Genomic DNA, 26998 nt, shown 5'->3' with positions numbered 1-26998 from the left:
TCAACATCCAGCATTGGATTAGCATATTTTTACTGAATAAATATTTGGAAGAGCAAAACAATCTTCTTCAGTATCAATCACAACCTCTCTTCTTTGGATGCCAACTCCATCTCTCTGTAAAAGACTATTCATTACTGTCATCTTGGACAGAATTCTACACCTTCTAACCATGCTGATGTCACAAAAGAAGTGGCTATAATTTCAATCTTCCCATACAGGGGATGTTCTATTGTTGATGATTAATACTTTTGGTCTTGCTGGGCCCTGTTAAAGTAATGTGTTTTATATGTAATCATATTTACACAGTCAATTCATCAAAGGTTCTGTGAAACTTCAACAAGCAGGTAAAAAAGTGGATAAAAATGAAACCAATACCCACCCCCGAGTATTTTCTGAACTATATGAAATAAATAGTAGCCACTGTATTTTGAGTTGCTTTGTTTGTGGTCTTTCAATCAAAAACAGTTCTATGGGGACCAAGATCTCCATTCACATTTAAGTGCAGCTCAATTCTGGTCAGCAACGGGGAGTGGGAACTTTTAGCAGTTGTGAAACTGTTAAAGAAACTGCAAAGGTTGGAGTCTTGAGCAAAACACAAAGTAATGGAGTAACTCAGCGGGTTAGACAGCAACCGTAGACGGGAACAGGCTGGAAAAGAGTGGTGAGGCTGTTCAAAGCAAGTGATATGAGCATGCAGGTTGGGGGGGGTGTGATTGAAACATAGAAAATGGGTGCAGGAGTAGGCCATTCGGCTGATCATCCAAAATCAGTACCCCGTTCCTGCTTTCTCCCCATATCCCTTGATTGGTAGATGGTCCCACTTTATCTCCTCCCCCCCCCCCCCCCCAATCCCTCAGCACACACATTTCTCCCACCACCCCATGAATCGTGCTCTATCCCTTTCTTCATTCACTTATCTGCATTCCCTAAGATCCACAGTTCCTTTTTATCCCGCTTCCCCTCCCCATTCCACACAGATCCCTTCTCTGGCTTTACATTTCACACCTCTTCCTCCTCCTCCTTTCTGTATCCAACACTCTTTAGCCTCTTTTCACCTCTAACCTTTGTCTCTTACTCCATCCATTTTCAATCAAACCTCCCTCACCAGCACTCACCAGACTTTGGCCCACCCACACTGCATTTTTCCAGCTTTCTCTCCCACACTCCACCCCAATCAGAAACATCGTCTGTCCATTCCTTCCACGGAATCATTGATTTATCTAGCTTCTTGGCATATGTGAAATTTCTTATCTTTTTTTCCCCCATGCATTTTGAAATTGTGGGACTCTTCTTAAACGAATCTCCAATTTTATTGCATTACATTTTCTTTCACCACAACTCAGCACCAGATTAATGATCTGAAGAAGGGTGTCGACCCGAAACGTCACCTATTCCTTCGCTCCATTGATGCTGCCTCACCTGCTGGGTTTCTGCAGCATTTTTATCTACCTTTGATGTTTCCAGCATCTGCATCTTCTTAAACAGATTAATAATCAAGGTAATAGGACATACAGTGTGGAACAAAGTCCTGTAGTCAGCTTACACTGATTTGCTAGGAAGAAAATCCAATGATGTTCCACTTGCTGAGCTACAATTTCATTAAGCAACCATAAATTGATCTTCTTACACAGCTGTTAAAAAAGTTTCCACTCCCCATTGCTGAACAGAATTGAGGTGCACTTAAATGTGAACTGAGATCTTGGTGCCCATAGAACTGTTTTTGATAGAAAGAATACAAACAAAGCAACTCAAAATACAGTGTCTAAATCTTCCCATACAGAGCATGTTCTATTATTCATGAATAATGCCTTTGGTCTTCTTGCACCCAGTTAAAAATAATGTGTTTTATATGTAATAGTATTTATACATTCATAATTTGATCAGATTATGCACAGTTGGTATATATTCATTATCCCATCATCTGAAAGGAGATGGATTTGTGAAAGGACTGTTGTTATGTGCTAATCGTACTTATTCTTAGTGATTTTTACCACCGAATAGTAGTAGCAGAGATAAATTCTGGGAGTTTTGGGGAGGATCGCTGGTCGGCGCGGACCCGGTGGGCCAAAGGGCCTGTTTCCGTGCTGTATCTCCAAACTAAACTAAACGTAGAAAACAAAATCTCCAAGGCTACGTCTATTTCAAAAGTGGGCAAGAATGTCACTTTCAAGATGCTAAAATTTAAAACAAAACAAGGACTTAATTCAGTATTTTATTTTACAAAACTTGAAACAGGACTTTTAAAAATACAGAATCTGAATGAGAATTGAAATATGGCAATTAGAATGACAAAAACAAAAAAACTTTCCTCCCTTGCATTCAGAGTCAGATTTAGAATTGGTTGTATTTTTGTTCTCAATTTGGCCAAGGTTCAATGGTAACTTTCTTCCCCATTCACAGTGTCCTCTAGATTAAACACATATTGCATTACCATTACAAATATCCACTTTACCCAATCAACTTGATATCACAATCAACCAAAATATTCTCAGCTTTAAATGAGCAATAATGCATCATCTCATAGGAGCACTGGTCTCCAAAAAGGACAGAAAGTCTGGGATACAATGGACAAAGCATATTTGTGGCTCCCCCAAACCCACTATTTAAATTATTAAGGGAGAGTCTCAAGTACTCATCAGAATAAAAAGTAATGTTGTTTTGGGTAAATCGTCAGGCAAAAGGGTGAGCATTAAAAATAGATGGATATGTCTGACTGCTATAATGAGATAATTTAATTTAAATTATTCCATTACAGCCATGCAATCATGCAACCTAATTTTAATGTCTACTAGACTAGGTGTGGGGGAGTGGGGTTGTGGGGCAAGAGGAAGGGGAGGTATGTGGGAGGGTGGTGTGAGGGCTCAGTGGCTCCGGCTCTGACCGCACTCACTGGCTGCGGGTCCCGGCTCTGGTCTCAATCATCGGCTCCAAGACCCTGTGTCTGTCGCACTCTGTGGCTCCCAGCCCCAGCTGCACTCATCGGCACCTGGCTCCTCGTGGTGGTCGCCGCCCCCACCTGCGAACACAACAGCCCGCGAACACTGCAGTCCCCGCCCGCGAACACAGCAGCCCCCTCCTGGGAAAACAGCAGCCCGCGAACACGGGGCTGGGTTGGGGGGTGGTCGCAGCAGACGCAGCTCACCCCACACCTTCAGCTTTCGGCCTCACGCACAGCTCCCGGTCGCACTTCAACTTCACTCAGAGGCTTCCAGTTCAACTTGCTCTCTGCCCACACGCAGCTCAGACTCAGCCCCGCCTCCGAGACTTTATTCTCCACGGGTGCCAGAAGGGGCGTTACCTTCATGGTGACTGACAGGCGAGAAGACCAATCTGCTGATCTCATGATTTTTTAAACATTCATAACTTTTTATTATTTCACCGATCGGAAAACACCTTGGCGCGAAGGAGAGGAGGACAATGAGTAAGATGGCGAAAAAATCATAGCGATATAGGGTAGCGTTTTTTTCTAAAATTTATTTACAATGTAGACAGGAAGTGGTCAAGATGAGACTGTTAGAAATAGCATAGATAGATATTCCATAATGTTACTGCTTAATTTCTGAACAGTAGAGCTGAAAATCTGGCCAGTACAAACTTAAATGACTTCTAAAATGATTTTAACTTGCAAAACACAAAACTCTCTCCACATGTAAAGCACACTTATTCAATGAATTGAGTGGCATGTATGTAGAGGTGCAAAGCACACACACACACACACACACACATTGTGCACTTTTTGGGAAAGTTACCCAAGAAAAGCCACAGGTGAATAGCAGAAAAGTATTCTTCCAAATCTTGTTCAATTCAATATTTCAATATCTAAAGCTAGAAAATTACCGGCTTACAAACCTGCTACTTTAAAATTACAAAATAATTATTTTGATTTAAATATTACTATTCGTCAATTAACATTAAACTTGACTCCAGTACACGTCAGTAGGCCTACAATGTAAATGTCAAGATACACATGTACAAAATACAGTTCTAGGTCTCGTGTTTAACAAATTAAAGAACCATGCTCCAACCTACTGAAATTATGAAAATGAAATACATGCAATTGGATTACATACCCTCCCTCTTCCATGAAGTTTAAACTAGAAACCATTCTATGCAGAATAAAAGTATATACAATGAACCCAAACCAATTACATCTAACAATTAGCACCACTTTTTATGTTGAAACTACTTTCACGTTTCAAATGGTCATAAAATACTTGCAAAAAAACCCAGGTAAGTGAGCTGCTGATGACATAACATTAAACCCAAAATTAAAAAAACAGAAAAAGAATGATACTAAATCACTCACAGATATTAAGGCCAGTAATCAAATGTTTGGGGAAAAAAATTATGGAATGTCACAAAAGGGGGAAAAAAAGACATCGGTGACGAGGTCTGATGAGGAACTTCTGTTGTAGTAGTATACGGGTGTCTCAAAGTAGTTTTGTAAGGACGAGGGAAGAGGGAGATTAACATTAACTTTCTCACGTGAGATTGCTGACCTGCCATGGGTTCTGATAAAGCCACACTTTAGTTCTTAAAATTGTCATTTTCAAATTCTTCTCCATTTAACATAGTATAAAAGACACCTTTGATAAAGCCTTCCAATATCTTCCATGCAATCAATGTCAAATTTTATTTGATAGGTTTTTTTTGTCAAGAGTCCTGGTGTATTTTATTATAGTAAACTTGCTTTATAAATTTGCATTGTTGTCATCACATGACTTTGATATGAGCCATTTCAATAGTAATCAAAGAGGAATCTAACTGAAGGACGTTAAACAGTACAATGGAGACATCCATTTTACTGTTCTTGTAGGAATAGACTAAATATTATTTAAAAGCATATCAATAATTTCTCAATCGTTTGATTTCATGGTTTCCTGAAATGGAATCAGCAATTTACAGAGGATCACAAAAATGGTAAAACATTTTGAAGGTGAGTGCAGAAAACAACTCTAAGAATTTTCTTAGACTCCAAAGTTATCTTAACATAGATTCTTCTCAGTATCAATACAATTAAGATATATTTACTCTTATTCTTGTGTAAACTAAGGTCGCAACCAGTCTGGTTCATCCTCATAATTAAAACCGATTCCATCCGATTTGTTTCGTGTCACTGTCTAAAGTGATGCTTATTTTCAGTTTTTACAACCACCATATTGCCATGGGCATCACACGAGTATTAATGTACTTACCAAAAAGAGGTTTTGAATCTTAAATACTTAATAGAAAAATACTAAACAGCTTGATGATCAGGGTATGAGTTAAAAGTGATGCCAATTTAAACAATCTCTACAAGGTCAGACTTACAAACAAAATGTATAAATTTAGGGTTCAAGTGATTTTATTATATAAATTTATATAATTTGGTGACTTTGAGAAAGAATACTAAATGTTATATATATATATGCAATTAGCCAAATATATTTAAGTAATATGCCGATAACACCATTCAATACAGTCAACGGTGCAATACAAAACACTACAAACCAAACAGGCGTGCTCCCTTTTATTAACCTTCCCCTTTCAAGGAGAATCTGATGACGTTGTGCCGGTTGTTGTAAGATTACTGAACAGTAATTTTCGCAGAATGCCTGAGTAAAATGGCCCATACACCTGCCTGTTGTATTTAACAATACAGACATACTGGGATCCAATCTCTTCCAGTTCAGCTTGAATGGGTTCCAGACCTCCCGGGACAGGTATAGACTTCTGCTGATTCTCTACACTGAGCATGTTTTTCATGTATAGCTCAATCCGGTTATCTGAAAATTAAAGCATTTACATTAAATAGCTAAAAACCCAATCCATCAATTTTTTTGTCACCAACTATACCAAATGGCTTTAAAGCAATGTTCTAATTTAAAAATCTACATATAAAGTATAAGCAACTTGCTATGCTTAATTTTTTAATCAGTCTCCATCTTATTTGCTGTGCTAATTAATGCACCTTAAAACTGTTAATGTCCAGAAAGGTACCCGAGGAGAATGGGCATACACCAGGGGCTTTTTAGATGGCCCTTCAGATTCCATCATACATTTTTTTGGACACCTATAACGCGACACCTTGTGTCAAATAATTTTATTTTTAATTGACATCCCTTGTGCAGTCATTAATATCCCAATTGACTTGCGAAAGCCATAAACAAATAGAGGAACAAGATTTCAAATGTTAACCAGGCAGGTAGTAAGGTGCATGCAATTGTTTTATTTCTGAAGAAGGGTTTCGGCCCGAAACATTGCCTGTTTCCTTCGCTCCATGGATGCTGCTGCGCCCGCTGAGTTTCTCCAGCACTTTTGTCTGCCACCAAATTCTTTCAGGCAGGTACGAAGGTTAAGGAGTGATTAAAGAAAGTGTTTAAAAATCATTAAAGATATTGACAATTAAGGAGTCATGGTTTCTGAATCTTCTGCCAGTGGAATTTTGTTGTTTAAAATAGGAACTGTTTTTATCAGGAACGCGGTGATTTAGCATGATGGAAGTGAACTTAAAACAAATCTTCAGAGAACTAGATAAACAGATAAGGAAGAAAATCGCATGACTCTGGATCCAAGGAATGAGAATTAGATAACTTTTCATGCTGACACTTCCATGAATTAAACTGTTGTTTTCAAATTTTAATTGTGCACTCTGTTATTGCACTGTGGAACGTTATCTTCAGTTAACCGGGTAGAGATATAAACTCAAAATGATCAAAAGTAGCAGCTAACTTTAAACAATGAGTTCAAGTCAAATGTGTTAATGAAATTGATCTTCCCTAATCCCAAAATGTGCTTTTGTTTTATCTGCTACCTTTTATACTTTCATTAATTCTAGAACACAATCTACTTAGGCTGGCTTGGAGGGAAAAGGCCATTTTAAACATTTCATAAAAAATCTTTGCTTATTTTGTATAAATAGGCAGAAATAATAAATGACATAACAAATCTAAATTTTCCACTTACTCATTAAGGTGCGGACAGGATTTCCCTCCTCCTTTATGTTGCAAATTTGTCCTGTGAGGTTCCCTTGATTTTCATTATTAAGCTCAGGGTAACCACATTCAACTAAGGCTTGGCTTATCTCAGAACAGACCTTTACACTTATGGTTTTAAGTGTTTCTTCTAAGTTGAAATTTCTTCATAGTATTATTAATAAAGAAAAAAACAGTCAAATTAGGGCTCAGTGCATTGGTTAAGAAAATGAATCAATAATTTTGTATAGAAAAGAATTGCGGATGCTGGTTTAAAATCGAAGATAGGCACAAAATACTGGAGTAACTTAGCGGGACAGGCAGCATCTCTGGAGAGAAGGAATGGGTGACGTTTCGGGTCGAGACCCTTCGAAGTGTCTCGACTCGAAACGTCACTCATTCCTTCTCTCCAGAGATGCTGCCTGTCCTGCTGAGTTACTCCAACATTTTGTGTCTACCAATGGTTTTGTATTGTGTAACCAACAGAAAGTCAGATTAAAATATTACTTCAAGTGAAAATTACTTATAAAGACCAGAGAATTATTGAAAGGAGGGGATAAACAAATATAATTCAGTCTAATAATAGATCATAAAAAATAGAAAGAGAAATTGGCATGCAGCCATTCAAATGAAAGAGGAAAATATACAGTGAATGGCAGGAGCACTCATGTACAGATGAATCTTGGGGTGCAATCCATAGCAATGCAATAGATAACACAGTAATCAAGGAGTACATCACATGCCTGCAATGGTCTAGTTGTTGAGTACAAACGTCAGGAAGTCATTGCAGCTGTACAAAATTTCATTAGGGCATATTTTAAGGTGTTGTATGCGGTTCTGATCACCATATTACATGAAGGGTGTGGAGGCTTTGGAGAGGGCGCAGAAGAGATTCACAAAGATATTGCCTAGATTAGATAGTATTAGCTACAAAGGAGAGGATGGACAAAATTGGATTGTTATCTATAGAACATTGGAGGCTGCAGGGCAAACTGATCAAAATATAATTATGAGGTGGATAATAAGGTAGATAGTCTAAGTCTCCCCTCCTCGCTGCCCCCCCCCCCCCCCTCCCCCTCTCACCTCCTGGAAATGCCAAATATGAGAGATCAGCACAAAGACAGGCACACCCCCCACAGTCAGTGTGGTGAGTGCTGGAACACACTGCCCAAAGTGATGGAAACAGATCGAGAGCACAATTTACGAGGAATTTAGGCAGACACATTTACAGGCATAGCATGGAGGGGTGTAGACTACATGCAGGCAGATATGCTGTTTAAATAGGCATTGTGATCAGCACAGACATTGGAGGCTGAAGGACCTGTTTTTGTGCAGTAATGTTCTATATTCTGATGGAGATAAAGTCATTCCCTTTTATCACCTGTGGTACCCTCTCTTAACTTTAGCATCTCAAATTCCCAAAACTATTACTACTTTAGTATGACAGAAATAAATTCAAACTCACTTGTCATTCATGCCTTCAAGTAGGACCATTATAACTCGCTTTACTTTGTCACAGAAGTCTGGTAGGCTTGAGAGAGTTGCTCCCCCAATGTTGCAGATGATCAGCATTAGATACGCTACAAGTCTTTGCTCGTTAAGTCTTTGCTGGAGTTTTTGGAGACGTGATTGATCAGTCAAAAGAGTCTGAAAGGGAATTATAATTTGATAATGGAAGATGCTCACATTTTTTCCTTTGAAAAAAAGCATGTCTATTCTAGACATTTTGTCCATTGAGGATACATTCAAAATAAACCAGTTTTCTCTCCCATGCACCCAGCTCTATAGAAATAATCCCTTAACTCTTGTCCACATTTCAGTCAATAGAACCCAAAGATGTTTAGATTGGACAAGTCAGAGATACCCATATTTCTTCAACTTTAGTTTAGTTGACTTGGAAAAATATCTCCTCTATATACAAATTTACCTCAGGTACTGGCTTACTGTTGTAGTTCCACTGCAACAATTTCAAATAACCATTGTTTAATACAGAAGATGGGCTCAGAGAAAGACTGGAACTTCCATTGGTGCCAGAGGATGATGGCTCTGAGGGCCACAATGCTGCAACTTCGGCAATAGATTCCTTTAGCCACTGAATTGTGTGATCAAGGGCATCTACAAACATAAACATTCATGTTTATCCAAGAATTAAAATGGGATAAGGATGCAACCATCTTTACTTAGGTCCTGCAATGCATCCACAAAAAGTACACAATAAGGAACAACCATTTCCAAAAAAACACTTACATTACATATTGTTAGAATTAATATCATCGAATACCCCCATTATTAGCATCGAATTTTCTTGATTCCAACACCTTCATTAATCAAACTTGTTTTCCATCCCTACCTCCCGGTGGCACCCAAACCATTTTATTGCACATATTTTTTGATACAATTCTGCATTCCTCAAAATGGCCGTAAGAAATGAACTGCATTCCATTGGAGGGGTCTATCAAATATTTCCTTGCGGATTGCCTCCAGCTGCATCAGAATCTCAGTCAAACAAACTTCTTAGCCTCCCATGCAATGGAATATAAATTCTATATTCAATGTGCAATGATCAAAGGGGTAAACTGTAAGCCTTCCGACTTACAGGTTGGAAAGAAAAATGTTGAATATGCACTTAGTCATCACATATCCATCAACTTACTGGGCTGTTTGTTGAGAAAATCCTGAAATTTGCTTCGTTCATAGTCTACAGAACATTGTTGGACGTGCGGCCGAATATATTGAATGGTGAAGTTGACCATATCCATAGTCATCAAATCAAGGACATGAAATATCTCTCTAACGAAGAAATACAAACCTCATTAAAGATTTACTAGTGAAATATGCAAGAAAAATCAATGTTACGTATGTTAACAAAGATATAAAGAGTTATTCATTTTAAAATCATCTTCTAATATAAAGATTAAAGTTTGTGTCCAAATTGTGAGCAGCACTCCTCAACAAAGAAAACTTATTTACCTGAACAGTGGCACTATTTCTGAAAGTGATTTTAATTTTTTGACTTCATCATCCCGAACTGGGGCGCAAAACTTGCCCATTAGTGTGATTATATAGTCAGCCAGTTTATGAATATCAATAGCATTGTGTTCAGCCTGTTGTTGAATTAGATCCAAATCAAGGACCTCAGAGATCTGGTTTCGAAGTCTATTTTGGCCAGGTATCAAAAATGATAGTAGTATCTAATAACAAGAAAGATTGTTACGTAAATTAATGACCCTGCATTTAGTAACTGAATACATACATTGTATTCAATGGAGTGTTACATTTTAATAGTAATATTAGAATAACATTTACAATATTTTTCCCCTTCACTTGGAGTATAGTATTTATAATCCTAAACTAGTTTACCACAGTACGTTTTAAATTGTACCCGATGAAAAATTTCTAAACTGTTCAGGGGAACGAGATGAAAGCAGGTCAATGTGCAGATTAAATGGGTGATGAAGTAGAGGATGTGTGGTGGTATTGTTACCGAACGGTAAAATGGAGTTGACGGCCTATTTAAAGAAATGCTTTAAAAAAAAGAGACGGGAATTCTGAAAATCCAGGGCAATGCATTAAACCGATTCATCATATGGATAGCAAATAATTGAGTTACCATCAATATTTTTCTTCTCAATGCCTTGTCACTGCATATAACTAATTATACTTGATCTTTCAAACAATCAACATATTTTTCTCACTAAAATGAACCAGAAGAAAATTAGACCAGGGCAGTAGCTATCAGAAGTGCTGCGAGAACATCTTGCATATTAATTTTTTTTTAATTTGCAAAAGTGAAAAAAACATTTAAAATTATGAAAATACTAAATGACAAACATATTGTAAACAACTCATTTATGCAGGAGTTATTTTTCATATCAAAATTAAGCACAGGAAAAAACATTTAAAAATCACACTTCTTTGAAACTTTCCTCATCTTTAAACAGGACAATCCCCCAGACCAATTATAGTCAGAAAATATAACTTGGTTGATGATCTGAAGAAAATGAAACAGATGTTTCTTTACCTCTTTAATTTCTCCCAAAAGCAAGAGGGCATGATCATATTCAGGGGGGTCCTTGTTCAGCTGAGCCTCCAAGCAATCCCAGAATGCTCTGTGAACTATTTCTTTTACTCTCCTCTGTAAACTGTACACAGAATATGGTCCTGGGTGAATTAGTTAAAACTTACAGTTTAATTATTCAATCATATTTCAAATATTTTGGGGGGGGGTGCAGTAAAAGTACTAAGGCTTTAATAGTAAAAACTACACAAGATTAAAAAAAGTGGGTTCAGAAATTGGATAAGATAACATTAGAAGACAATCTGGCTCCAGTCCATATTGCTTAGAGAGAGTGAGTGAGTGAGTGAGTGAGTGCGTGAGTGAGTGCGTGAGTGAGTGAGTGAGTGAGTGAGTGAGTGAGTGAGTGAGTGAGTGAGTGAGTGAGTGAGTGAGTGAGTGAGAGATTGTGTACAAGCATTGAATTGAATTGTTTTTATTAGGGACAGTGCATATTAATAAACATTTGCATGTAATATGCAAGATTGTAGCCAGTAGCTAATTTCCATCTTTAGTCCCACACAAGGTAAACACATCCCAAACAAGGTAAAAACAAAAGGCAAAAACAAAAACAAAAACAAAACAAACAATATGCTTTCTAACTTCCCATTCTCAACTGCTTTTACGTAATATTGAATTGAAGAGGAAGCAGATGCTTTCCAGAAGCAGACATTGAAACCAATATGTTTGAAATATGAAACATATGAATACGAAATATGTTTGAAATATGAAACCAACAAAAATGTTTTCAAAAGCACAGAAATATAATTAGTGCTATATTGAAAATAACTAAAATGACGAGTTCATATCCTTCCTCTTTGTCAAGCACAAAATTATAAGTTTTCATCTATCATGTGATGTAACATGCCACTAATCATGCCAGAGATGCTTTCTCTTTAAAACAAAACAAACAGAATGCTATTACAGGAGGCATTGAAAGACAAAATAAATTCACATTCTGGCAAGGAATTATTACCCAATAATCAATTTAATAAGATCCTATACCATAATTGGGGTTTTTTTAAGTAAAGTTCATCTTGGAGGCTCTAAGGCATCTGAATGTCACCATGAAACATCAATTTAATATTCTGGTATAATGCACAACTGTATTCAATTATCAGACAAATCTACTCACTAATATTTGGAGTTTTCTTCATTAAGACTCAACTGAGCATTAGCCTCTTAAAAACATTTATACAGCTCAGAATTTGATAGGTTTATATAGTCAATACTGAATTGGTATCAGTTCCCATGGAAGATAGACCACTTATTTCATTTCTTTAATTGTATAGTGACTTACAATGAAGCATGATCATCTGCTGCTCTTCACAATTTTCTGCAGAAACTCAGGATCAAAATACAAGGTGTCAAACCATACAAGATTAAAAAGGACAATTAAAATTCCATGCAAAACTTGCCTATGGACATGGCAAAGAAAAATATTTTAAAGAGAGATATCTGAATTCTCAGTGTATTTACATTCTAATGAGAAATAAAATCTTTGCAGAGCCATTCATCCACATTCGTGGCAAGCCATATGTGTTCCATATGATATTGATTTTATTATAATGTTGTCAAGCACAGTATTCATCTTTGGGATTGGGTTTTAAAGGGCTGTCCCACATGGACAACGTAATTGGTGAGTTTAGAAGAGTTTGAAAAAATTACATGTTGAAGACCTCCATCGACTATGTAGAAGACCTCCATCGACTATGTAGAAGACCTCCTTACGCTCCTCCTTCGACTATGTTGAAGACCAGCTTCGACTAGCTACGACTAACTTCGGGAAAATTGGACACCGAATAGTGGAGAGTGAAGACGACCTCCTTCGACCTCCCTTCGACTATGATGAAGGCTATCTATGACTACCTTCGACTACCCTCGATTGCCTACGACTAACATGCCGACCTACTACGATTAAACCTACGAGTAAAAAAAGTATAGATTTTTTCCATGGCAACCTTTTTTTAAACTCGCGGGCATTTTTAAACATATTGAAAAAAACGCCGCGACCTAGCTGAGGCCTCGAGTAGGCGGAGACCACTCTCGAGCATGAAGGAGAGTTACGAAGACCTCCTATGACCTTATGTAGACCATGCTGCGAGTATGAGTCGAGGGCCAACTCGCCAGAACTCGTAGATTAGGTTGCCCAAGTGGGACAGGCTACATTAGGAACCAAGAACAAAAAAAATATCATAAAGAAGGTATGCAACATTTAGCTATCAAGAATATGAAAACAATGACAGCAAGAGCAATGTTTAGGAGGAAATTAAATGTATGACCAAGCAGGGAATTGATGGACATTAATTATTTACAGGCAAATAACATTGATTTAATTTGGCATTATGGTCAGTGTAAATATAGTGGGCCAAAGATGTTGTTCCTGTGCTGTACTTCTATATTTTTCTGAGAGCTTCTACTATTATGTGAAATGAAAAAAGCAGAAATAAAATTGAACCTTTTACAAAAAAGAAAATAAACAGCTGAGGCATCAAACAACTATTTTTTTCCATCCTAACTGCATAAGGCACAATAATGTAAAAGACAAAGCAACAGAGAACTTAAGGAAATTAATAAAGTAAAGAACCCATTGGATTTTATAACCTGCATCCAAAGGCTTCTAATATAAATTAATGTGCAGCTGATGAGTTCATTAGTATTAATGTTTTGAAATTGTCTAGATCCTGGAACAGTCCCAAGATGTATTAAACTAATAACTATAACACTGCTATTCAAAAAGAGAGACATGAACTACAGTCTAGTTATTCACACACTGATCATTGGAAAATTGCAAAACCCTTGACTGGTACAGTGATGTATTGCCTCACAGTGCCAGAAGCGTGGCCTTGTGTATTGGCTGTGTGGAGTTTGCACATTATTCATGTCACACAAAAAGGAGGGTAAATACTAATGTAGATTAAAAAAAAGATTTAAGGGCTGAAAACAGATTGGGATAAATGTGTATTTTCCAAGTTGGCTAGTATTGCTAATCGGATGCTATAAGCATCAATATGGACCTTTTGTCTCTTTATGCTAAAGGCGTTGGATACAACAAAGGCAATAGACCTTGACAATATTTCAGCAATAGTGCCTGCGGATTGGTGCTCCAGAACTTGCCACAACCTTAGCCGAGCTGTTCCATTACAATTACAACACTGGCATCTACTCGGCAATCTGGAAAATTGCCCTGATCTGTCCTATCCACAAGCATGACAAATCCAAATAGGCCAATTGCCGCCCCATTAATCTACTCACAATCATCATGAGATGTTTGCTGTTGATTGCACAATGTTCAACACCATTCTTGGCTCCTCAGATAATGAAGCAGTCCACGTCCAAATGCAGCAAAATCTGGGCTACATCCAGACGCAAGCTGATCAGTGGCAAGTAACATTCTTATCACACAAGTGCTGGGCAACGATAATATCCAACAAGACAAAATCCAGCTATTATTCCCTCACATACAATGCCATTACCAATACTGATTATGTATCAATATCCAGAAACTGAATTGGAATAAGTTGTTACACTGGGAGGATAGGAATTCTACTGTCAGTAACTCATCTCTTAATTCCTCAGAAATGTACATCATCTGCAAGGCTCAAGTCACAAGCATGATGGAAAATAGAGTACAATCTACTTGCCTGGATGAGTGCAGTTTCAACAACATTCGAGAAGATCAACACCATACAAGGCAGCTCCCCAATACAATATTTCACTCACTTCAGCACAGAAGCAGCGGATTGTACCATTTGGAACAAGTACTGCAGTAACTCACCAACAATCCTCAAACACTATCTTCCAAACAGACATGTTCTACCAGGTAGGAGGACAAGAGCACTTCTAACTTAATGTCGCTTTCAGAATTGAAAATATCGCTGTTCTTTCACTGTGATTGGATCAAAATTCTGAAGCTCCCTCCCCACCAGCATTGCAAGTGTAGCCACATCTGAAGAAGGCAGCTCACAGTCACCTTCTCAAACCCAATTAGGGGTGGGCAATTAATTGCTGGCTCAATCTACAAAACCCATATCCTTTCATTAAGTAATAATAAAAACATCTTAAAGACTTAAGGAATTGCAGAAGCATAGCACATCCATGCTTGTTGATGATATAAAGCTAAGTGTAAAAGTAAGTTCTTAGGAGGTGGAGTAAAAAAACAAAATTGTCAAGTTGGTGATTTATATATTATAATGTATAAAATTTGAATATAAGAAAAGAAACATAAATGTTATTAAATGGCAAGAAACTGAGTTGGATGATCAGCCATGATCATATTGAATGGCGGTGCAGGCTCGAAGGGCCGAATGGCCTACTCCTGCACCTATATTCTATGTTTCTATGTTTCTAATACGTTGGTGTAAAACAGTGGTCAGTAACCTACAGCCCACGGGCCGAATGTGGCCCGTAACCCAAAATCATCTGGCCCGCAGGCGTGTTTTTTTTTTCCATAATCATACGGCCCACAGACATCCGTCATCTCCAGTACCTGGAAGGTAATTTTCGGACCGAGGGTCGGGTGAAACACTGTGAAAAAGACGCATTCAATCCTGCTGCCCATCGTCCTGCGTGAGGCCAGCTCCTCTACCCGGGCTCGAGGCCGTGGAGCCCAGGCACAGTGACGCAAAGACGCAAGGAAACCTGCGCTGGCGGCCGCAATGTGGAGCCAGTGAGCGCGACCAGTCGCCGACGAGCGCCGTGCTCTGGCTGTACCGCATCCTGTGCAAAGCCGCCGGCATGGCCGCGCACCTTCTGTGTCTGGGCTTCACTGTCAGGATCAGGGTTGTCAATTGGACGGGGATGAATGAGTGTGATATTTAAGCCATCGCCTTCAGGATAGAGCCAAGGCAATGGTCCGTAGGTGCGCCATGTTCGTGAGCGCCCGTAACTAGGGGCCAGTGCTTCGTGTGGCGTCCTCGAAGGGGCAGGATCTATGCAAACACGTGATTTAATGCCTGCCATCCGGAGCGGGATCCATGTGTACACGTGATAGATGTGGCCCGCCATCCGCTCACAGACATTCATCCTGGCCCCTATGCAGAACAAGGTTGCCGACCCCTGGTGTAAAACAAGATCTTGGCATGTAAACAATTAACTTTCAGGGTTAGTGTGCCATCTGTAAGTAAGATTGTGTTTTTTCTTTATTGCAAGAAGTTTTGTTTTAAAAAGTTTCAATTTCACAGTACATTTTGACACCATTTGACACATTAAAATATTGCAGAATAAAAAGGTACCAGAAACAAATGTTACTTCAAATAAATGAAACAAATCTTGATTGCTTTATAAAATCAGAAGATACTCAAAATGGTAAGCAGGTCTGACATTACTTGATGGGCAATGTTAATTGTGCATCCTGTTTACAGCTATTTTGCCAATAGGTATACACACAGTGCTTATTCTCTTTCTAGATTTATAAAAAGTTGGTCAAGCCTGAAAGGAATAATTGGCAGTCCTATTAATAATAAAGTCTGTTTCCTGTGATATTGTGTTTATTAGCTGAAAACAAAGTGAAATGTAATGAAAGAGCAGTTTATTAATGCAAGACTCTTGAAATACACCCCAGGAGTGAAAGTGCGCAAATGCAAGAAGAAGCAACAGCATCACATGAGAAAGTGGACAGTTAAAATAATAAATCAATCTCGGGATGTTTCAACTCCTGCAATGTAACCAATTCCTGTGATTAGGTCTAATCATCTCAGCAACATTTCCAATAATTTTATCAGTGGTATTCCAACCTAAAGAAATAGATAGATTGATGCTGGTCATAATCCCTTGAGAATAGCCCTATATTTATTCATCTAACTCTAATTATTTTAACTTTGTGGACACCCTGCTACCTACCAGAAGAATGTTGCAGAGACTGTATCATGTTTACCCAATGGCCAAGCCCAAAAAGGTCATCAGAAAGAGGAGATATTTAATCCTCAGCATCTGCTGGCTTTGTACCAAGTAAAACTTATTTACGTAAGCTTCTATAAAAAGGAATGATATACTATAAATACAGTCAACTCTCTTTTTAATGGTCTAAATTAAGAGACCACTGATAGGATAGTGTAGCAGGTATTAGATTAACAAACAGGAGCTCACAACTCCAAATCCCTACTACAGCAGTTAGCAAATGCCTTAAAACTGCCGAATAATCTCGGGCCATACAAAAAATAACCAAGCTTCTACACATTTACAGCAATTCTCACCATAAACTCTGGATTCCAGGAAGTCTCCGGGCTTCACATTAACAACGTCCAAAGCAACGTGTCACTAATTGGCATCTATTCCAACTTTATTTCTCATGATCAATCTAAACTTCGTTGTGTCTTTTTGGAAGAAGTATTGAAGGAATCAAGGGATGTTAGAGATACTGTTGTCCCAATGATCATACAAGATGAGTTTGTCCTTACTGGTTGTTTAAGGTGCTGATGGGGAGATTTTTTTAAATACCAGCCTATTGATCTAGCCCTTTGCATCTTGTGGACAGCAGACATCGTAACCCGTGCCCTGCTGACCGGAGGTAGCTTTTAAGTCTTCAACACCAATCAGTGAACTATTTTCTTCCAAACAGTGTCAGGATGAAAGATATCTTCTGATCTTACACATCACACATGTATATGATTGGGGTGCATTTAATCATGCTTTTAACTAACAGGAATGAGTTCTTGGGTGTTCAGAGGATGAGATATGCATCCTCTTCCTAACTTGTCTTAATTTTAATACTGTACTAGACTAAGTGGGACCCGTTGCGTCCCAGCATCACATGGCTGGTCCCCCAACGCAATATTCCACCTCTCCACCAATTCCAATATTGGTGGCCAGTGGGTGGGGGGGGGGGGCTTTCTGGAGCACTATCATGGGTGTTGTGGGCTGAAGGGACTGGTTTCCAGAAGGCTAGTATGGACATTGTGGGCCGAATGGATTATTGGGCTGGCGGCTCAGTCACTCAAGCCTGTTGTGCTGGCAAGTGCAGTTTCTTACCACTTCAAGCAGGGTGCAAGGCCACCAAATTCAAGTGCAGTTTCATACAATTTCAAGCTGGGTACAAGGCCACTAAAGACAGCGAGTCGTGACCTCTCCATCCTCCATCTTGCAGAGACTGAGCCATACCCACACTTCTGGGTTTTATAGTCCCTCCCACCAGAAGGGGCATGGCCTTCATGGCATGATTGACAGGAGAGAGAATCTCAACATTTTAAAATCACTAATAACTCTTTTATTTTTCAGCGATGGGAAAAATCTTCAGCACCTGATGAGCGGAGGGGGACTCTGAGTAAGATGACCAAACATCACAGCCGTATGTGGTAGCAATTTTTCTAAAATCAATGTAAAGCACAAACAGGAAGTGGTCAAGATTAAACTTTTAATTGTATAGAAGGCAACTTTAATTAGGCAAGGCAACTTTAATTAGGCAACACAGCTTTAGCATTTCCAAACCAAAGGCAACACAGCTTTACTATTTCCAAACCAAAGGCAACACAGCTTTACCATTTCCAAACCAAAGGCAACACAGCTTTACCATTTCCAAACCAAAGGCAACACAGCTTTACCATTTCGAAACCAAAGGCAACACAGTTTTAGCATTTCCAAACCAAAGGAAGCACAGCTTTACCATTACCAAACTAAAGGCAACACAGCTTTAGCATTTCCAAACTATATTAAGGGCACTGACAGGTCAGTAAAACCACTCACAGTTTAGTAGACATGTGTTCAGTGTTATTCACAGCTTAGACTGAGAGACGTGACCCTCTCGCTCCCCCATTTTGCAGAGACTGACTGAGGCACTCAACACTTCCGGGTTTTATAGTCCCTCCGGAAGGGGCGTACCCTTCAGGAGAGAGAATTTCAACATTTTTTAAACACCAATAACTCTTTTAGTTTTCATCGATGGGAAAAATCCTCATGACCTGCGCAGCGGAGGGGGACTCTGAGTAAGATGGCCAATAATCACAGCCGTAAGTGGCAGCGTTTTTTCTAAAATCAATATACAGAACAGGAAGTAGTCAAGATCAGACTTTTAGTAATATAAAGATAGGGAAAATCATTTCTCACCGTCCATATTCAGAATAGGGAGTCAAATCATAATGTGGCCATTATTTTGAGATTTTAGAGAGAAAAGAGTGCCATCTTTTAATGTTTAATTTTTAAACCAGCTGAGGTGCATCATAGGGAAATCTAAATAAAAAAATGATTTTCTAGAATGCTTTAGATTTATATTCTATTCTTTAAAAAAAATAATGGTGAATAAAATGAAACAGGTTTAATTCTCTTATGTGAAATAGTATTTAGCTCCAGCAAAGATTACAGTTCAAAATGAAGTTAAAATTTATTTTAATTTAAAAAAATGAACGATAGTTTTTTTATGCATATATTCAAAGTGCTATTTCTGCAAGCTGTGGTCTTATACAGCCAAACTGCTAGCTAAATGCAAACCTAATATGCCATCCCAAACTCAAATATCAAGTGATCTTAGCATATTGTAGCCTCTTGGATCATGAACGCCAGCGAGCACATTTCTGGCAATAGCCTTCAATCTATTTCCAAATGATCTTATCATGAGGGATACAATAATTAACTGTCAACTCATTTTAGTCTAGAAATATTACTTCACACCTTTTAAGTTTTTGAAAGTATTATGTATTATTTAGGGGATAGGTGCACTTAAAGAAATATTTAACCATGAAAACTAAAATGTGATTCTTGCCTAGTTCACAGGGAATCCAATGTACCATCAATTGATCTGTCGATAATACAGCAATCTAGTTATAAAGCAAATGCAGCACAAATATATTTCTGATCTTGAGTGAAGAAAACTATCTGTCTTGGAACAACAGAAAAGTTCACTATTTCTTTCTCAACTGTTAAATACTTAGCAACATTTGAGATCACGATCAGTGACATTGCAAACTGAAATTCATGGCATATTTTTACGGAAGCTTTTTTAAAAATCATGACATTCTAAAACCATACATGATTTTTGTTAAACTGAATTCAGAACAAAGGAATGGACGCAGTATGATTAAGAAGTCATCGAGCTGCGCTGACTCTCAAAAGTTCTTTTGCATCTGAAAAAATGTATCAATGTAGGCAAAAGTGGCAGATGTTTATTAAAATAAATCACTTTGAACAAAGATAATCTATATCTTAGGTGCGACATGTCAGTCCTATGTTTATACATTCACCAATCTAACAATAAATGAATGATACTTTATTATCATATCTTAGAAACTTATCTTACCTTTGTGGAGGAAGATCAATTGATTTCATTTGAAAGTTGCTGTTCATAACTATTTCATGAGCGAGAGTCAATTTTGACAATCCATTTGCAGTTTCTATTAGATCATCAAAAGAAACCATTTTAGGAGGGCTTGCTGCGGGAATAAACAAAAAAAAACTGTCTGTACACAGGCCATTTTTCAGTATAAGCACACAACTTCTTAATTATAATTCTGTGTGGGAATAGTTTTCTCACACCATCGATTCAATATAAATTTAACATCCAGTTAAAGACTGAAGACGAACACGCATGATTCAAACCACACATGTACCTACCCACAATACAAATCGGGATTGTTCTTGAACCCCCTCACATAAATAAATAACATTTTACTGCCATCTGATAATATATACAAGATTACATTCATAAATGCACAGATCTTTATTCTTTACATGTAGCACAAAACTGGATCACCACTCAGGAAACAGTAAATATTATTATTGAATGTTCACCTTCGCTGCAAAATGGAGTAATCAAGGGAATGAGGGAGCAAAGTTCGCCCATACTGGCAAGATCAATGGTTTCCCACCAATTATAAAGAAATCTTGGATAAATGAATAAAGACAATTCAACCTATCACATAATTACGAATCATTAATGTTGGAAAAATGCTGTTATATTTCACAAGATTAATAATTCTATTTAGTGAGGCAAGCACACACACAAGAAGAAACAAATGTCCTAGACAAGATGCTCTTTTGAAGCCATGGTTCAAAAGCAGAAGGAAAATTGACTCAATTGTTCAGGTATCACCTTGGACTCAAATTTAAGAAGGTATGATGGAAATAGCCTTAAAAAATGAAGAGTTAGTATATTAAACTTGAGAATAATGGGCAACAGAAATAGTCCAAATTGTTGGTCTTCTTTCCTCCATCTATATTGATTCTGCATCTGAACTCTTCAATTATCTTTAAAATGTGTAAAATGGTTGAAAGCTTATTGACAATTTCAAATGTTTCAATTTTGTTTAAGAGCATATCTGCGCACTGACTTTCAAATACACAGTGCAGAAGTACAGCTGGTACTTCTGATTCCTGGGATGTCAGGACTGTCTTATGAAGAAAGACTGGATAGACTTGGTTTATACTCTCTAGAATTTAGGAGATTGAGAGGGGATCTTATAGAAACTTACAAAATTCTTAAGGGGTTGGACAGGCTAGATGCAGGAAGATTGCTCCCGATGTTGGGGAAGTCCAGGACAAGGGGTCACAGCTTAAGGATAAGGGGGAAATCCTTTAAAACCGAGATGAGAAGAACTTTTTTCACACAGAGAGTGGTGAATCTCTGGAACTCTCTGCCACAGAGGGTAGTCGAGTCCAGTTCATTGGCTATATTTAAGAGGGAGTTAGATGTGGCCCTTGTGGCTAAGGGGATCAGAGGGTATGGAGAGAAGGCAGGTACGGGATACTGAGTTGGATGATCAGCCATGATCATATTGAATGGCGGTGCAGGCTCGAAGGGCCGAATGGCCTACTCCTGCACCTAATTTCTATGTTTCTATGTTTCTATGTACTGGACAGTTATTAATTTTGTGAAATGTAACTGCATTCTTCCAGCATTAATGATTGGTAATTATGAGATAGGATAAATGAATAAGAAAAAAACCTAAATATTTTTATAATTGGTGGAAAACCATTGATCCTGATAGTATGGACTTGAACATTGCTCTGTCATTCCCTTGAATATTTCATTTGACATGGAAGGTGAACGTGAAATTGTGATAGCAATGCTGGTCTCTGGAACCTCTGGTAAAGTGTGACATATCTCTGTTAATAAAGTCTTTACTTGTAATAAGAAGTTCCTAATTTGATGTATAGCATCCTCAGAACAATAAACACAGTAGTTTATATTGAAAGAATTATAGTAATTTCTGTTAAGTATTCATATCAACTCTGTAATGATGTCATTAGCCATAGGCCTTTGATAAAGACTATTCACCTTACAATTTAAGAAGCGATGGAGAATCAAATAATTTTAAACAAACATTGAAGGAAGGTTAAATTACCAACAGTGCAATGATAACATCCCATCAATAATGCTGAGCATCATCCACTCAGTCAACTGAACACTGAAGAATGGACATGGCAGAAGAATACAGATCTCAAAACAACCCAAAATTATTACATTATTTCTTTAGTCCCAGTATCTCTATATGAGTTAAAACTCAAATACCCTGCTCCTGGATTTGTTACAATCTAAACCCTCAAATCTAATTGTGTTGATCAAAATAACAGAGCCCTGCCCAACAGTGGGAACATAAGAACATGCCAATTGATTATTTTGGTGACTTTTGCAGACACTCGACTGATCTCTTGTACTTGACAACACTGTTCAGACATAAACATAATGAAACACGTTTTAAGCTTGTCATGCACAGCAAATATACTTTAAACCCAGAAATGTGAAGGATGTTGACTTCAGAAACGTTATTGTCCATCACAGATTACATTTGAAAATGTAAAAAAACCTACAGGCTGGTGAGCTTGGCTTGCTGGAAGAATCACTGCTGAAGCTTTGTCGAGCATTTTCATAGTCACTGGAAGAATTGACACTATCTGACCGCTCACAAGATTCAGCATCACTGTTCAATGATTCATCATTCAAGGAATGTTTCTCATTACTGAAAGGCATCTTCTCTCTGTGAAAACAAAATGTGCCAACATGGAAATCTATTTTCCACCAAACAGATCATATGATTTTTGGAATCATCTTTTCCTGTTTGAATAGGATTTTGTGAGCACAAACATTCCATCATTCAAATTAAATGACCATATAGACAAGCGACACGGAAGAGACAAATGCCAGCGGTTAATTGTACACTGCTCAACCAGAAATAATGCTCATTTTAGGAAATTAGGGCAATAAATCCAAAAGCATTAAAACTTTTAATTTATTTATTTTAATTTTATTTTATTTTATTTTATTTATTGGGCGCCTTTCAGACATCTCAAGGACACCTTTCATAGGTTAACAGGAATATAAACATATAATCAGAATAAAATAAATAATAAAGACATCACAGAAACACAAATTAAAAACAGAATTCAGTCCAAAAACAAAAATCAAAAACACAACTTGAACTGAGTAAATAGGGGTAGAGCGTAAGGAAGAAATTGTGGAGAATTGCAATGAAAAATCAAAGAATACTAAAAAAGCAAAACAATACTTTCTTTGACAAACTAATTAAATTCCTAAGGTGGTGCTCATATGGAAAAATAGAGGTGTAGTATCGGAAACTCTTATTGTAGCATTCTCACTGCCACCTTATCTGCCAATATTCATATTCATCCTAGGTACACAAAAATGCTGGAGAAACTCAGCGGGTGCAGCAGCATCTATGGAGCGAAGGAAATAGGCGACGTTTCGGGCCGAAACCCTTCTTCAGACTGATGGGGGATGGGGGGGAGAAGGAAGGAAAAAAAGAGGAAGAGGGGCCTGAGGGCGGGGGGGATGGGGGGAGACAGCTCGAGGGTTAAGGAAGGGGAGGAGACAGCCAGGGCTAACAAAACTGGGAGTATTCAACGTTCATGCCATCCGGACGCAAGCAACCCAGGCGGAATATGAGGTGCTGTTCCTCCAATTTCCGGTGTTGCTCACTCTGGCAATGGAGGAGACCCAGGACAGAGAGGTCGGATTGGGAATGGGAGGGGGAGTTGAAGTGCTGAGCCACCGGGAGTTCAGGTAGGTTATTGCGGACTGAGCGGAGGTGTTCGGCGAAACGATCGCCCAACCTCCGCTTAGTCTCCCCGATGTAAATCAGCTGACATCTAGAGCAGCGGATGCAGTAGATGAGGTTGGAGGAGATACAGGTGAACCTTTGTCGCACCTGGAACGACTGCTTGGGTCCTTGAATGGAGTCGAGGGGGGAGGTGAAGGGACAGGTGTTGCATTTCTTGCGGTTGCAACGGAAAGTGCCCGGGGAGGGGGTGGTATGGGAGGGAAGGGAAGAATTGACAAGGGAGTTGCGGAGGGAGCGGTCTTTGCGGAAGGCAGACATAGGGGGAGATGGGAAGATGTGGCGAGTGGTGGGGTCACGTTGGAGGTGGCGGAAATGGCGGAGGATTATTTGTTGTATTTGCCGGCTGGTGGGGTGAAAGTTGAGGACTAGGGGGACTCTGCCCTTGTTGCGAGTGCGGGGATGGGGAGAGAGAGCAGTGTTGCGGGGTATGGATGAGACCCTGGTGCGAGCCTCATCTATGGTGGCGGAGGGGAATCCCCGTTCCCTGAAGAACGAGGACATTTCCGATGCCCTGGTGTGGAACGTCTCATCCTGGGAGCAGATGCGGTGTAGGCGGAGGAATTGGGAGTAGGGGATGGAGTCTTTACAGGGGGCAGGGTGGGAAGACGTGTAGTCCAGATAGCCATGTGAGTCAGTTGGTTTGTAGTGTATGTCGGTCAGAAGTCTGTCCCCTTCATGTTCATCCTATTCCTTGTTTTGTCCATTGCCAACCCCCACCCCCTCCCCTCACCCTCAAGACTTGTTGCATAAACTTCTCGTTTGCAGGTGACACACTGCGCTGAATCACAAATGATGACAAGAAAGATTACAGGAAGGAGATAGACAACTTCATGACATGGTGTCAGGAATAACCTCTCGCCCAATGTTAGCAAGATGAAGGATTTGGTTATCGACTTCAGGGAGCAGGGCGCAGTACATGCCCCAATCAGCAGCAAGGGTGTGGAAGTGGAAATGGTTGAGAGCTTCAGGTGGTTCCTTGGCATTAATAATACCAATGATCTGTAATGGCCCAACCACATTGAAGCAACAACCAAGGCGGCATACCAACACCGTCCTGAGGATAATGAGGAAATTTAGTTCATCTTCAGTGACTCTTAAAAACTTCTACACATGCACCATATCAGGCAGAATCAGTCGGGATGTCTGATTCACCTCTATCTACCCCATTGTGGACACTGGACTTTGTCTATGGTACTGATGCACTACAATGCTGAGAACTATATTCTGCACACAGTATCTTCCCTTTTCCAGACATAAACCAGATTTGCCACCCTTTAAAGCATTGTGGAAACAATTTCTTACTAGATGACAGTGCATTTCATGTATTCAAATCTCAATAGTAAGAATTTCATTGTTCTATCTGGGACATATGCCAATAAAACTCTTGACTCGTGACAATATTAAATTTTCTTCAAATTTCATCTACCATGTATAGTTCATCAAGCATCAGTCACACACAAACATTATCACTAAACAATGATCCTAAAAGGATCAAAACAAATCAGACTGTATTCTCAATTAAACCATTTTGTCACCATGATTGTATGCCATTGTGTGTTTGATCAAAATCTGCATATGCAAAAAGGATCAATGAACAGCAATCAGAAATGGACCCTGCCATATCTTTCTCTGCCACGCTCACAGGCATGGAGTACATTGCAACTGAACTTGATAGGATAAATAGTAGGGATATCAGCAAGCAGACATTGAATGTTATGGCTTTTTAGGCTACCTACTGACTTTTTGCCTATCTTTTAAAAGACCATCTCATAACTCAATCAAATAGCCACAATGCTTTAGGCAATAGGCTTTCATCAGGTCATGATGAAAATTATTAACCCATTGTTAAAACTAGATCAATAGTTTATCATTTGAATCTTACAATTGTAAGTTACTGGAGTGGCGATTTTTGGTTTAAACTTCCCATTAATATCCCAAACAGTTATGGAAAGTTTTCCCAGGGTGAAATGTTTTCACATTTCATCCTTATTCGTTTAAATTACATGTCTTTGAAGGCAATTGAGTTAAACAGTAAGATTCGACGGAACAAAAAGTGAATTAGGGATGGCAAATTAAGCATTTACTGGCGCTTCCTCTCATCAACATAAGAATTAAAAATGAATTATGAGGCACGTGTTACTGCTTATGACAATTGTGACCTCGCGTATTTCCTCCTTGTTACAGTGCTGTGGTATCGGCATTGGTAGAAGAGTGTAATTGCACGCTTATAGAATATTATTTATAATATAAAAATATAAATAACGTATAACTTTAACACGGGAACGTGAATATATTTCAGCACCCTGATCGGATTATCCCTCCCCGCCGATCATAACCATGGGGGGGGGGGGGGGGGGGGGGGTTATTCGACACTTGATCGCAACTGTCATTACATTTTACCGAAATCTTAATAACCCTAATAAAACCTTCCGATTTTAACTCTGATGAGAGTAATTGTACGTAGTGTGTGACACAGTAAATGCACTTCACACTGAATTACACCACCCTCTATGTCAGGCAATAGGATTGGTTTTACAGGATCATGCATAACATTTATAGTTAACGCTTTAAAAACACAACTTCAGTCAACTGTAACTCGCCGAATACTTGAGCGCCGACAAACTGCCTCAAGGAGTTTATTATCGAGAAGCCAACTTGGAATTGTGGCGATAACTCCCAAGCCGGAAGTATAAACAGCATCAGAATATTCCGTATAGAAGTTAGTGAACTCCCTATAAACCAGTACTAAGCAAGCTATTCTTGCACTCAGTGTATGACCGCCATAGATGGGTCGCTCCGGAGAGTTGATGTTCAGCTTTAAGCTCCCGAACACGTCACGCAAGCACACATGTGATCAGAGCGATCAAAACATGACCTCCAAGCCCCCCGTGGAAAAATACAACTGTGCAAGCAGCCCAGGGAGCACAAATCAACCTGTGAACTTCACAGGGGAGAAGGGGGTAATGTGAATGACTTCCTCCTTCCAA

The 26998-nt window shown here is 38.8% G+C and overlaps 1 protein-coding gene across 5 annotated transcripts in view; it reads right to left on the bottom strand.

The window, feature by feature from the left end:
- Nucleotides 1–3453: 3453 nt before the first annotated feature.
- The window catches only part of tcp11l2 (t-complex 11 like 2), a 40761-nt gene continuing 17216 nt past the window's right edge, over nucleotides 3454–26998 (bottom strand). Inside the window, exons 1-10 of one of the 5 annotated variants that reach the window (XM_033039674.1) lie at nucleotides 26592–26877; nucleotides 22744–22910; nucleotides 20234–20366; nucleotides 10975–11095; nucleotides 9924–10144; nucleotides 9607–9743; nucleotides 8881–9068; nucleotides 8419–8600; nucleotides 6946–7118; nucleotides 3454–5765 (exon numbers count right to left, since the gene is read on the bottom strand). In XM_033039674.1, coding sequence (XP_032895565.1) covers nucleotides 5527–5765; nucleotides 6946–7118; nucleotides 8419–8600; nucleotides 8881–9068; nucleotides 9607–9743; nucleotides 9924–10144; nucleotides 10975–11095; nucleotides 20234–20366; nucleotides 22744–22903 — 1554 coding nt within the window. In that variant the 5' untranslated portion in view covers nucleotides 22904–22910; nucleotides 26592–26877 and the 3' untranslated portion in view covers nucleotides 3454–5526. Of the gene's footprint in view, nucleotides 5766–6945; nucleotides 7119–8418; nucleotides 8601–8880; nucleotides 9069–9606; nucleotides 9744–9923; nucleotides 10145–10974; nucleotides 11096–20233; nucleotides 20367–22743; nucleotides 23155–23347; nucleotides 23556–26591; nucleotides 26878–26998 lie in introns of those variants that run through there. The other 4 variants (XM_033039672.1, XM_033039671.1, XM_033039675.1 and 1 more) reach the window with 4 other exon arrangements.

The sequence above is a fragment of the Amblyraja radiata genome, chromosome 21, assembly GCF_010909765.2.
Source record: "Amblyraja radiata isolate CabotCenter1 chromosome 21, sAmbRad1.1.pri, whole genome shotgun sequence".
NCBI lineage: Eukaryota > Metazoa > Chordata > Chondrichthyes > Rajiformes > Rajidae > Amblyraja > Amblyraja radiata.
Note: the sequence above shows the minus strand (reverse complement) of the source record. Positions and strands in the feature narration are given on the sequence as shown.